The 13,961-nt window shown below is 43.9% G+C and overlaps 1 protein-coding gene across 2 annotated transcripts in view; it reads right to left on the reverse strand.

Annotated features, from left to right (window-relative positions):
- Positions 1-622: 622 nt before the first annotated feature.
- LOC136573226 (GRAM domain-containing protein 2B-like) overlaps positions 623-13,961 on the reverse strand; it is a 40,543-nt gene continuing 27,204 nt past the window's right edge. Inside the window, exons 8-13 of one of the 2 annotated variants that reach the window (XM_066574512.1) lie at positions 12,188-12,259; positions 11,993-12,065; positions 8,885-8,965; positions 6,912-6,996; positions 6,714-6,821; positions 623-4,644 (exon numbers count right to left, since the gene is read on the reverse strand). In XM_066574512.1, coding sequence (XP_066430609.1) covers positions 4,629-4,644; positions 6,714-6,821; positions 6,912-6,996; positions 8,885-8,965; positions 11,993-12,065; positions 12,188-12,259 — 435 coding nt within the window. In that variant the 3' untranslated portion in view covers positions 623-4,628. The remainder of the gene's footprint in view (positions 4,645-6,713; positions 6,822-6,911; positions 6,997-8,884; positions 8,966-11,992; positions 12,066-12,187; positions 12,260-13,961) is intronic. The other variant, XM_066574513.1, reaches the window with a different exon arrangement.

The raw sequence follows: 13,961 nt of genomic DNA on the forward strand, positions 1-13,961 counted from the left end.
CAGAGGCAGCGCTCAGCTGTCATTCAATGCTGAGCGCTCCTCTCCCATTGCTTTTAATGGGGCTGGCGCTGCTGCCGCTGACCCCGTTGGAAACAATGAACGAGATCGCAAAAAGAACGGATCTCTCGCAGAATCGCAATGCAGAGAAAATGTACGATTCCAACACCAGTGTGAAGCCACCATAACTGTGTCCCTCAAACATACTACTAGTACTAGTATGGCAATAGCAGTTATCTCTTTCTATCCAGTGGATAGGTGGTAACTGGTTAGATTGGGGGGGGGGGGCAACTGCTGGGACCCCTGCCGATCGCCAGAAAGGAGGAAGGTTCTTTGAAACCCATTCAAATAGAACAATGGTTGAGCATGCCCACTGCTGCTCTATTCAAAGTCCATAGGACTAACAGCTAGTGCTTGTACCGCCACCAATCTAGCAGTTATCACCGATCCAGTGAATAGGTTTAACTTTTAATACCAGAATACCCCTATTATTTTAGAAAGCATCGATCACATGACCAACCTTTTAATTTCCAAGCAGTAAAACGTTCACACATGTGAAGTCCCTCAAGGACTCTCCTCCACATTAATGCTGGATGTTTTAAGGTTTATCACAAAGGCAACAATGTCAAGAAATAATTTTTTTTATTCCTGTGGATTTTATGTTAAATCTAGTAAAAAAAAAAAAAGACAAGAGTGCAATATTTATAAATAATCTATGTAAAAATCTGTCAATATACAGAATCTCAAATTATATTACAAAATCTGTTGACAAAATATCATTTCACATAAATAACAATTTTTATAAGATTACATTACAAAATTTGTTGATTAAATACCGGTTCATAAAGATATATAGATGCAGTTTTCTACACTGTACTTTCATAGTATTGAGGTAATCACAGGGATTGAAGAGATGCTTTACAACACTTTTAGTAGTTCTCTAACACTTTTTGGGTGACAGCGCAGTTCCAGCGCTCACAAAAAGAGTTTAATTGTGGATATTGAAAGTTTTCAAGTGACATTTAACTAGCCAGCACACTAATAGTTAACAAAAAACTGCTGTATTCTGCTTAGATTCCATAGAAGGTGTAAAGTGCTGTTTTGAAGTTGCAAAGTTTCATACTACAAGAATATAAGGACCCTTTTACACGGGCCAATAAATCGTTCAGAGTCCTGCAGTCCAGAAAGAATCTGACCGATCATTCAGTATAAATGCATGCACCGACTGAATGGTGAACAGGAATGTTTGCTTTTCATTCATTGTTCAGTTTCTGCATGCAGAAAGCTGATTGATAGATCATCCCATCTATGAACCGTTCCATCACCATTTACTGAGCAATGCTCGTTCCTGTGTAGAGCCCATTGCTAAGACTGTCAGGCACTCTGCACCAAACTAGTGATTCCCTGTAAAAGGGCCCAAATGGACATTGGGGTTCTCATTGTAGGTATTCATTAGAGAATTCTTCAGGCTTTGCAAAAGATGATTTCTGTAAATGCTGAATTTGCCAGCACCCGAATAACTTTTGTTAGCTCCCTAGTAGCTAACGGAATAGGACACAATTTTTTTTGCATAGATTCCAACTCTTAGGCCTCATGTCCACGGGGAAAATCAGATCCGCTGCAGATTCTCCATGGAGAATCTGCAGCGGGTCCCTCCTGCCCCGCGGACATGAGCGCTGAAAAGGAGAATAAATAAGAATTAACTCACCTCCCATCCGCTCCGTTTCTTCTCTTCGCGGCAGCGTCATCTTCTCTCGTTGCGGCCGGATCTTCATTCTTCGGCTCGGCGGATGTGCATGATGACGTCGGTGACGTGCCCCGCACATGCGCCGGGCCGAAGCAAAATGATCCGGCCGCAACTGAGAGAAGATGGCGCGGCGCCGAAGAGAAGAACCGGAGCGTGTAAGTAAAATCTGATTTTTGTGTCCCGCGGATCCGGACGGCTTCCATAGGCTTCAATAGAAGCCCGCGGGAGCCGTCCCCGCGGGAGACCCGCACGAAAATGGAGCATGGTCCAGATTTTTCCATGCTCCATTTTTTTTTAAATCCTTTTATTGACCATCCGCGGGTATTTATCTACCCCGCGGGTGGTCAATGCATCCCTATGGGGTGCGGATCCGCGGGCAGGAGAAGAGTTAAAATCCGCTGCGGATTTTAATTCTTATTTTGCCCGTGGACATGAGCCCTTAAGCTTCAGCAGAAATCCGTGACTAAGGTGCAGATTTCTGCCGCAGATTTGCACACATATTTAACCCTGTCAATGGGCGAAATCCCTGTGCAGAATCGCGTTGAAAATTCCACACACATATTTTGCCCATTGACAGGGTGAAATCCGCCTGCAAATCCGTGGCAAAATATGCAGGAGGATATGCAGCTTAGCCGCAGGTTTCTGTCGCGGTGTTAGATGTGGAATCCATTTGGAAAAATCATGTCCACAGGGAAAATCAGGCCCGCCGCGGATTCTTCATGGAGAATCCGCAGCGGGTCCCTCCTGCCCCGCGGACATGAGGCTAAAAAATAAGAATAAACTCACTTCTCCGGACGCTGCAGTTCTTCCTTCCTTCCCGATCTTCTTTCTTCGGCCCAGCGGATGCGCCAGGCACATCCGAAGGGGCCGAAGAAAGAAGATCCGGCCGGGAAGGAAGGGAGACCTGCAGCGTCCAGGACAGGTGAGTTTTAATTATGGTACGGGTGTTCCGCGGATCCGGACGGCTTCCATAGGCTTCAATAGAAGCCTGTGGGAGCTGTCCCCGCAGGAGACCCGCACTAAAATGGAGCATGTCCGGATTTTTTTTCCGCACGCGGATCCGCGCCTGAAGGGAAAAATGACATCCGCAGGTATTTAACTACCTGGTGGGTGTGCAATGCATCCCTATGGGGCGCGGATCCGCGTGCGGGAAAAACGCTGCGGATTTTAACCCCGTGGACATGAGGCCTTACTGTGTGTGTATAATGATTGTACATACCTATCTCTGCCAGGCTATGAGGAGGGGCAGACAGTGTACACTATTATAAAAGCTTTCTTATTTACAAATAAACTCTACATTGATTGCAGGGACAACAAGTCACAGCAATCACATGACCAGGGCCCAGACTGATCAGTCTCTTTGGGTCTCTGGTCATATCTGTGTGACTTTAGCTGTCTTTGGAAAGCTGAGTCACAGAGCTGCATACAGGGAAGGAGACAGATGAGCTGCCTGACCTGAGGGCACAGGAGTGTCTTCTCACTGTGATGGCTGTCACATCCATCACATACCTGGAGACCATGCTGATTGGTCTCCAGGCAAAGCTCTGTGATCTGAGCTGTCATCAGACTCTACAGCAAGAGGCTCTAGAAGGTTTCAAACCGTGGTTGCAGAGGTATATAGAGACTGCCTGGATGTTTAAAGTCAATGGGCAGTCTTGAAGAGGTCCACGAAAGCGCAAATTGTATCCAATACCAGTTAGTTACATGAATCTAAACATTTGAAGCAAAGTTGAATCTTCGAGCCACCATATATCATATAGTGAAAATGGACTGCTCATTTGTAGTGTATCAGTGATAAATTCAGATTCATCTGTACTGAACTTGCACATGAAGATGGGAAGATAGGAGCTCAATATAATCTGCAGCTCATACATGCTGTCAAAGCACCTCTCTACCTTCAAAAATGCTAAAGAAAAGGGTAAAAAGCAATGTTGGTCACTACGTTTTCCACCAAGTGGTTGTTATATCCCATAGCCAGGGCAAAGGGCAAATCACTATTTACCTAAAATTACTTTTTTTGCCAAAAGATCCCTCTAAGGTCCTTGGCCACTAGGTGTCTCCTTTCCTTTCAACATTCTGTTCAGTGATGTCTGTAGTAACAGAAATACTGAACACGGGAAGTAAAACACAATAATTACCCATAGAAGTTTATAGAGCGTAGGGCTGTGAGAGGAGGCAGAGATTCTCGCGCACAGAAGTGCTGCTGGAACTACTGGTGAGTGATTTATGGTCCATCAGCTACCAGAATCACATCTACACTGTTCAGTACTTCTGTAGTGTCCTCCATGCTGATGTTATTCATTGCAGGAGGTAATACGCACCAGCTCAAAGAGACTGTAAAACTAAAGGGCAAACATAAATACAATTTGTATTCCAGGACTTTGGAAGTTCTCATTGTGAGAAACATAAAATATACAGTATTTACAGATATTTAGAGTCTACGCACATTCAGAGGCTTTCAGTCATTCGCTACTGCAGACATAAGCTATGAAATACCTGAGTGTGTGAAATACTAAATGTTTTCTCATTCATCTGTTGAAGGAAAACAATTATTTTTGAATAGTGACTTAGTTTGTGCAACTCTTCTGTCCAGCTGAGGACCGATCCATTCAGAATAGATTATTACAATAGTTCTTCATCTCCCTTCCGCTATGATTTGTTCAGTATCCCTATTAATCTTGTCATAGCATGACGCAAAATGTGCAGTTTTTCTGAATTTCAGTTTGGAAGGAGTGATCGTTCTTCATTCTAAAATCCCATCTCCTTCCGTTCAGCCAAGGTGTTGAGGCGCTGCTGCAGCACTTATGCGGATCTGATACATAAATTACTTATTTCAAGTAGACTGAGATATAAATGGGACGTGCAATCTTGTAATGATGTTACTTCAAGTATCTTGAGATCTGCAGACGAAACAAACATTATAATATTTTGCCATCGTTCAAAAACATATGACAAATAAAAGCAGAAGAGACTTAATTAAAAAAGTGCTATGGGTAATAATCAACAAGGTCGAGGTATACAGGATATTCATGTGTTTCAATTTATATTTGAATTTCATGTGAAATAATGAAAAATTTGACAGGCAGCTTTCTGGAAAATAGAAATCAGCTATGAGAATAAGTGGGCTAAAAAAGTTAAGTTGGACCAAAAATTAGACTAAGGCCTTATTAATACAAAGAGTATGCGTCTTCACACTGGCCACATCGTGGCAGAAAATACTATCAATAAAGAATAGCCACAATCGAGTCCCTAGCTAAATTGGCATTTTTTCGTTTATTCACATGGGCATATTGTGGGAAAAATTTGCAGCAGCGTGGAAATTCTTCAGTCAGCAGAAATCTTCGGAATGTCTTCTAATAGCTTCAATAGCTTAAATAGAGCCAGCTGTCTTCTTTTCTGAGTGTTGGACGCAGGTAAACTCCCTCCCCTTATCTTTTTTTCAGCTCCCATAGGAGTCTATGGGAGCTTTCAGCTATTTTCATCATAAGATAGGTCAAGACTAGAGATGAGTGAGCATACTCGCTAAGGACAATTACTCCTTAGCGAGTACCTACCCGCTCGGAAGAAAAAATTTGGGTGCCAGCGGGGCAGCGGGGAGCGGCGGGGGGGGGGAGATCTCTTTCTCCCTCTCTTCCCCCCCCCCCCCCCCCCCCCGCTCACCCCTGCTCACTCACGCAACTCACCAGTCACCCACGCCGGCACCCGGATGATGATTTCTCATTTTGACAGCGCAATTTTTTCATTTAACCAAAAAACACTCATGTGAATGAATACATTGGAATCCAACGCTTCACATGTTTGCAATTTTTGGCGGACATTTGATCGCGGCTTAAATGTAAAAAACGCTCGTGGAAATGAGGCCTAATTTGTATGCTGCATGTCATTGTCATACTCTAAATACAGGCATTGTAATGATTCATTTACTTAAAGTCCTCAAATGTTATGGCCATTAAAGGAAGCCTGTCACCATGCAGTCCACCCTGCAGGCATAATGCTATAGAGCAGGAGCAGCCGAGCAGACTGATATAGAGTCTTATGGGGAAACATTCAGTAGAACTTTATCCATTTATATCTCAGCTCATTCTGAGCTGAACAGTCCAGTGGGCAGATAAGAAGCAAGCTTGTGCCACCCCGCAGTGGGAGCCAGCTGTGGCGGGGATCGTTGAAAACACAGATTCGTGCTGTTAAGCCCTTCCATCCATGATCAATGTAGATCATTGGCCCTCTGTTATGTAATTGCAGAGGGCCAATGGGTTGCCATGACAACCTGAGGCCAGACAGTAGCCACCGGACCTGCCATGGTCTCTGATTGCTATTGCCTTACAAATACATAAAAAATGTAAAAAAATATATATTATATATATATATATTTATTTTTTTTATTTTATTTTATTTATTTATTTTTTTTAAATTCTGCATATTTGGTATCAATATATCTGTTTTGAGCTGTACAATAAATTGAACACAGCATTTTTCATGCATGGCAAACACTGTAAAAAAAAACTAAAAAAAAGAGATAAAATGCTTATTTTGTTCACTCTACGTCCCAAAAAACTGCAACAAAAGTGATCAAAAAAGCCGTACGTATCCCAATATGGACCATTTATAGTGGAGGGTGCAGCTACATCTATATCCTCCTAGCAAGAGGCAACTGATAACCGCCTCATAGGAGCTTTTGACTTTCTCTGGATCAACATGGTTGGATTATTATAGGTTGCACTTAATAAACCTACTATGTAACTACCCAGTCTGTGTAGGACAATCCAAACTAAGCACAGTAAGAATTTGCGACTTGACTTATACTTTTATCTCTTCTGTGCAGACGTCTCCCGCGGACTTTACCTTCTTCAAACATTCAGGAATGGAATAAAGAAACAATGTTGCTAAAGGAGTCCTATTTGTGCTCCAACTTCATCAAGTAAAACTGTACATTTTATGTAGTGTATACACTTATAAAGGACGTACTAACCCCCGAGCTTCATCTCCTTTTGGCCAAGCTCCCATGATGCTCAGCTGGTTCTCTAGCTCCATAATACGCAGCCCTATGTACCCGGATGAGAAGAGCAGCAATAAAACCCTGTCGGAAAATAAGGAAGCAGATCATTCTTCTACACTGTGACTACAAGGTAACAATGTCAAGAGCGGAGCAGCGGAGATAATGACTCACAGCAGCATATAGATAACAAGGAGGACATTCACGGTCAGCTGCGTGGGGCCGTCATCCGAAGGCATCTTCTCTTGGCAAACGTCCCCTATTTTTTAACAGGAAAAAGAAGTGAGAGACTTTAAGGCGTATTCCCATCCCAGCAGTCATACTGCATGTTGTTCCTGATGTAGAGCTAAGATTATATGCAAATAGGTGTTTCTATCAGCATTCTTGCCATATTGTTTCTAGTTTCCTTCTGCAGCTCGTCACCAGTTTCCATTAGAAATGGGTACCGCTGTGGTTCGGCGCTAGTGCTATCTGGGCATATTCCGCGAATGCTGGCTGGGTACAGGGGAGCATGCATGGTTGGCTCATGTACAGTAGCTTCCATCCCCCCCTTCTCTCCCTCTCTACATGGCTATTAGATTCAATAGGATGGCTATGGTGCATGCACAGGAGCAATGAGCATGATGGACGGAGCAGGGCTGTGGATATCAGATGCTGCATTGTTAGGGTAGATTCACACGGGCGATCACGATATCACTGCAAAAAAATAGTAGCAATATCGCTATTTTGCTCATGAGATGTCCGAGCGTCAGTGCTGCTTTTTCTCCCAAAAACATCTCTGCCACTTGCGATTTTCTCACAATAGGACTTTCTAATGTTAAAAATGTGTTGCACGAAAATCGCAAGTTCGTGTGCTGCGATGCGATAAAACGAAGGCTCCCTAGGGAAACATGGGTGATAAAAAAAGAGCAAAACACAGAAAGATAGAGGATGCTGCGATATTCTTTTCACGCAACATCGCATGGGTAAAAACATCGCAAAACATGTGAAGGGAACCATTGAAACGCGTGGGTTTTTTATAACCCTGCGTTTTCACACGCTCTCGTATCGCGCTATTTTATTGCAAAGGCAAAATGTGGGCAGCCATGATGATGATGATGACGACAGGACCGTGCAAGGACAGGTACACACGGTTGGGGGACATTCACCTAGTACAGTATGGGCCATCGCTCGCCCTCGAACTGATGGCATATTAGGTGAATTGGAAAAGTGAAACAAAGCATCGCTGTGTGTGTCAAAGTCCGCGGTCGGTGCGTCTGCAGCCAGCTGGGAGTATATCAGTAACGGCAGCCTTTGACACACAGAGCGATGCTTTCATTGTTCCCCACCCAGCCGTCATCAGTGCCCGAGCCAGCGGTGTACTAGGTGAAGGGGAACAGAGAATCGCTCTGACTGTAAACTCCTGACGTCTCATCCGTTAGTGTATGTCATAAGGCTGAGTGCACACCTGCGTTCTTCCTTTATGTTTGTCTCTTCCGTCATGGGAGGAGAAAAACAGAAAACATCATAAATCCATTTTTTCCCCTTTTGAAATGTATTCATCTTCAAAAACGCTCAATATCGCTCCATTTACGCAAATGCATCACTTTTCCGTTTTTCTGATGGAAGAAATAATGCAGGTTGCAGAACCCTTTTTTTCTATCCAACAAAACGGAAGTCAGACATATCCAATTTTTTTAACATTGAAGTCTATGTGTAATGGAAAGCATTCCGTTACCATTTGTCATCTATTACGTTAAATGGATCCGTTTTTTTTTTGTTTGGGCATACGCAAAGCAAGATAGATGACCTTCCTGGCCCAAAAAAATGATTGTGAAGAAAAATATATTTACATTTTAAAATGGATGCGTTAAAAATGACGCAAACGGACAGTAAAATGGATAAAAAAAGGAAAGAAAACCATCCGCTTTTGATGGATGCGTTATACGGATTAGGGGGTAAAAATATTTGTTCTACTGTTTTCTGTTTGCTGCCATTTTTATCATCCGTTTTCTAAGCATTTTATCGGATCTGCTAAAACCATAAAACAATCGCAGGTGTGAACATGGCCTTACAGTAACAGAAAGTGCTGAAGTTGTACTAAATTACAGACAGTCCTCCAGGTCGCCGGATTACAGATTATAACTTTTTTGCAAAATTGCACTCACCATTTAGTAAATGATCCTGAGTTTGTGCGTCCACCTCGCTGCTGCCAGATCTTATTCGGTTTTGTACCAAAAATTCAACCTCTGCAGAAAAAGTGTAGCTGCAGTTAGTTCCCTTCTATCAATATTCTAAATCACTACTTTAATTTCCTGCCGTGACGCCATTTACCCCACGTAGATGGCCAACACCGTGACGTAATATATCATTCTTCAGTGTCTACGGCAATCACCCGCAGCCGCTGTAGTAATGTTGTAGCCAATTCCCCACAAAATTATAAATGGCTGCAAACTAGAGCCACAAAACTGTTCCCCGTGTACACACGGTAAATAACACTTATTAAGGCTAATTTCATAATGGGGAGGGCGATATTGGGCCTGGAATAACGGACCAATATCGCACTTTCTACCATGGGAAAGCACCGTTGATGTGAGGCGTTTTTCTATGAAAACAGCCTCGCATCACTACGGAGAATCGCTTCATCCCCGCGGATTCCACCACGGCAATGAAGGCATTTCCCCGCCGGTGATAAGGGATTCCCCTGCCGTGGCTGTCACAGCGACAGAGGATTGTAGAGTTCTCCCATTGCTTTCAATGGGGTCGGCGCTGCTGCTGCTGGCACCATTGAAAACAATGGGCGATATCGCAAAAAGATAGAACATGCTGCGATTTTTTTTTTTTCATGCAGCATCGAAGAAGAAAAAAGCATTGGTTTCATAATTATGCGTTTTCACTCACTCTCGCATAGCATGATTTTATCGCCAGTGTGAAGGCACCCTAACAGAACACAATCACTCTCATTAGGACCCTATCACACGAGCGTATGGTCACTGCGTATTACACACGGTTTTTGTGCACGCAATACGTATTACCAATCTCCTATACACTTTAACGGTGCCTCTCATACGCAGCCCGAGAAATTCCGCACGCAAAAATATCACGGCATGCACTATCCTGGCGCGTATTAGAGCGGCTTCAGACGACTGTATTTGTGTGCACATTGCACAGACAATAGAACCCATTATTGTCAGTGTGTCCATTCACACTTTCGCTTTTGTGCATGCATTTCCAATAGGCAAAAACAAACACGACATGCTCTATTTTTGCACGCATTTGTGTACATAAGGCACCATAAGAGTCTATTGGGGTGCTCAAATGCACCCCCGATCCCTGCAAAATTGTGCAATGAAGTGCACAATTTCACGGGGAAATTGATAACGCCGGGGACTAATTAGGCTGCACAGTCTTTTCAATCATATCACAGGTTTGTCCTGCGCCAATGTGAACGGTAAATGGCAGCACAGAAACTACAGTACAATGCACTAAAATGAACGTGCGCAATAGCATGACCTCCACAGCACAAAAAGTCACGCTGTCTAGAGTGTTTTTGCACTTATGGGCGTCTGAAGCTGCCCTTATGCGTGCATACATGCCATGATAGAGTATGGGGATCGTCAGCATGCAGCAAGTATGCATGTCTTTGTGTGCTTTCTGCATGCTTGCACGCGAGATATGCCGTGTGGGAGAGGCCTTAATAATGATATCAAACTGCAAGTATATGCCCACAGAGCTGCTGATACACCACCGAGCGTACTATGACAGGATGGTATAGATGACAGTAATATCCCACTACTCCTCCATAACGATGCATGTTAAGGCCCATTTACATGCAATGATTATCACTCAAAATTCGCTCAAAAGCCATCGTTTGAGCAACATTGTGTGTAAATGCTCCCATCTTTTCACTCTTCTTCGGCTTAATGATGATTTTTTAGGTGAGCATAAAATCCATCGTTCAGCCGGAGAGAAGATAACACAGACTGCATGCTTTGTTTGCTATCTATGGTGCTGTATTCTCCATGGGAGCTGCTAATTATATTGTATTCAGCTTGCAGCCCAGAGAAAGACCAAAGGAGGTGAATGCAGAGAACAGACCACCTGCTGTTCTCTGCATACAGGTCCTGGAGGCTCATTTACATGCAAATGAAGGTGATAAGCTACTAATGGACATTAGTTTCCATTAGCAGTTTCTGCAAAACATTCGCTTAAAATTGAACGATTATCTTTGCTTGTAAATGGGCCTTCAGTTACTAGATTTAAAGCCATGCTTCTAGGGAAAAAAACTGTTACAGTATTGGCCCATATAACACGGATCTATAATATGGCGGATCTATATACGGTGGATCTATAATATAGCGTCTCTACAGCACTATACACTAAGTTATGGCGCTGTTACAGGAGGTGATGGCGAACCAGATGTAGTTTTATACTCTCTCGCAATCCAGTGGTGTCCACCTCTAAAGTTTGCACGAAAGGTTGACTATTTTCAGAGTCCCGTTGTTACGTTTTTCCATAGACTTGTATAGGAGAGCGTGCATGCAGGACTCTGAAAAAAGTTCCATTTTTGTGCTACGCGTCAAATTCAGAGGATGATGCCACTGGATCGCGGGAGTAGGCGAGTATAGAAAATACTGCTCCCCTAGCATCATCTTAACTTAGTGTATAATGTTGTGGGACGTGACAGGTTGCTTTAAAGGGGTTACTCAATACAACCTCTTTGTATTAGAGCCTATGGATTTCATAGAGGCAGGGCCCCCACATAGTACCCTCTGCTAAAAGCCACAATTGAGAGCTTGTATCACACAGACTGCTATGTATGCAGCTGATTTCGGAAGATACCACACCCCCTGACCTCACGAAACACGGTAACCTCTAGTGAACACAGCGCTGCCCGCCTGGTGATGAGGCATGACCATAACAGCGGCACTGCACTCACTATAGGCCGCCAGGTACAGGATGTCAAGGAGCGCCAACAGCACAAAGACTTCGGAGGTGAGCGAGCACCATATCTTCTGAAATCCACAGTTTATTTTAAGTCAAAATCCACACAATGGTGCGGTGCGGATTTTTGACTCTGTCTTGAATGCGGAGATACTGCGGAATTTGCAGTGAAATTTTCTGTTGAGCAAATCCTGTAGCCCTTTCACTACGTGTAAATGCACCCTTAATGTTCTATCAACATAAGATACTAACCAGATAGAGGGCACCGATGCAGGTTGTCTCTTAGAATATGCACACAGCGGTGATAAATATTTCCCTCCCGCTTTACTCACCAAGGTCTTTGGTGCAGGTCTCTGCGCTGTCGGAGTCATGTGGTGTCTGTTCGAGGTCAGAATGGCTGGAATTCTGCAAGAAAAGTAGAAGGAACGACGTGTACAAGAGTTAGAACAAACTTCACACTTGCCGGAATCTTCAGGATATTCATCTCTGAACCAATCAGAATCTTTTATTTACTATGAAATTCTTACCAGAATTTTGCTGGACTGATCTGATATTGGTTCTATGGAAGGTGCTGACGGAGTGCTGCAAGTACTGCCATCCTGTACCAGGAAGAGAGCGGCCAGTGAGCTCAACTGAAGCTGCGCACAATAAAATTACTGCAATATGTGTTATTAAAGTACTTTGAAAAGAGGGGCGTGGCCTGCAGATGGAGGACTAAGCCGCAAAACAGCTGACTTTGATGAAGCGGGAGCAGAGGAATCAGATGCCTAGGAAGAGAACTGCCGCACATGGAGGGTGTGGCTGGCTTTCAGGTCCTCAGTTGGACTGAGGAGGTGGATAGAGTCAGGCGCCGTATGAGGTGATGGAACCCTGCCCTGGAGAGTAGACCCTGTCATGGAGTATATCTTATCTTCACATCCCTCACCCCCTATAAACCCCTTTTTGCTGAACCTTTACTTCTGTCTCATTTTTCGAGATTGTTCCCAAGCTAATATAAGTCTCCAAGCTTGAAATAGTAGTGAAAATGTCAGAGAACACCCCTACAACTCAGATATCTCAGAAAGTTAGACAGGACATATTGTCCGACCGCTGCTTTTCGGGTGGCGTAACATATTTTCTAACAGACTGATATGCTTGAGTTGTCCCCCCCCCCCTTCCTGTTCCCTGCCATCACCACCACCTGCATGTTGATTACAGGTAGAATACTACATCAAATTGCCCCCTTTCCCCACCTACTCCCTTTCTCCATTGTTGATTAATACCATGTATATTGGAAAATGTTTAATAACTATCTTTTGAACCTAAAGTACTCTGAAAAGTAAGAAAATACAACAGTATAAGGGTGCCCACCCACTAGCGTTTTTTTACTGCGAAATTCGCAGCGTGTTTTTTTTTCTGCAGGGGTCTTTGGGCTATGGGACATGCAAAGCTAAAATCGCGATCGCGCAAAATCGCGATATCGCGGTAAATCGCGATTTTTCGCGATCGCGATTTTTACATTACAAGTCCCATAGACCCCCTGCAGAAAAAAAAAACCTGCGAATTTCGCAGTGAAAAAAAACGCCAGTGGGTGGGCGCCCTAAGGCTGGACTCACACGAGCGAGTCGGATTCTGGCTGGAGCCTGGCCGGTGACCCTGCGTACTTCCCTTAGGCCTCTTTCACATGAACAGCGTTTTGATGCTGAGTAGGTGTGTAAAGAAAAAATTGCATCTAAATGAACCAATGATTTCCTATGGGTTCTTTTAGACAAACAGTTTTTTGGCACACCTAAAAAATAAGACACGTCAAAAGACTTGTCCTATCTTTTGACGGCAAAACGTCAGAGACTCCATAGACTTCTATGGGAGTCAATGGGAGCCGGCCAGCAGAGGGAAGGGAGTTTAGCTACTAAATAATGACAAGTGCCTCTATTGAGGCATTTTATGCCGTTTAACATTGTCCTGGGGGCCGAGGGATTTCAGGGTTGCGGCGTCAGTGCACTGCAAGGGGCCACAGTCAGCCGGGTAAAATAGCAAAAAATAGCGTGAACGGGGTTTTGTTGTAATGATCAACCCCTTTAACACAGGTGAGATTAAGGCCTCCTGTCCACGGGCGTTGCGGTATCCCACGGGAGCTGCCGCCCAGGAGCAGTAGCCAACAGATGTATCTGCTAATGCGCTCCTTTTACACTAAGGGGCCTTATTCTGATGCATATACCTTTTTCTGCTGCATTGGAATAAGGCAGATACGGGTCTAGCAGAAGCTTGGCTGTCATTACACAGCTGGGTTCCTGCTCTAATGGCCTGGATCAGAGAATCCTC

The sequence above is a fragment of the Eleutherodactylus coqui genome, chromosome 7, assembly GCF_035609145.1.
Source record: "Eleutherodactylus coqui strain aEleCoq1 chromosome 7, aEleCoq1.hap1, whole genome shotgun sequence".
Classification (NCBI taxonomy): Eukaryota; Metazoa; Chordata; class Amphibia; order Anura; family Eleutherodactylidae; genus Eleutherodactylus; species Eleutherodactylus coqui.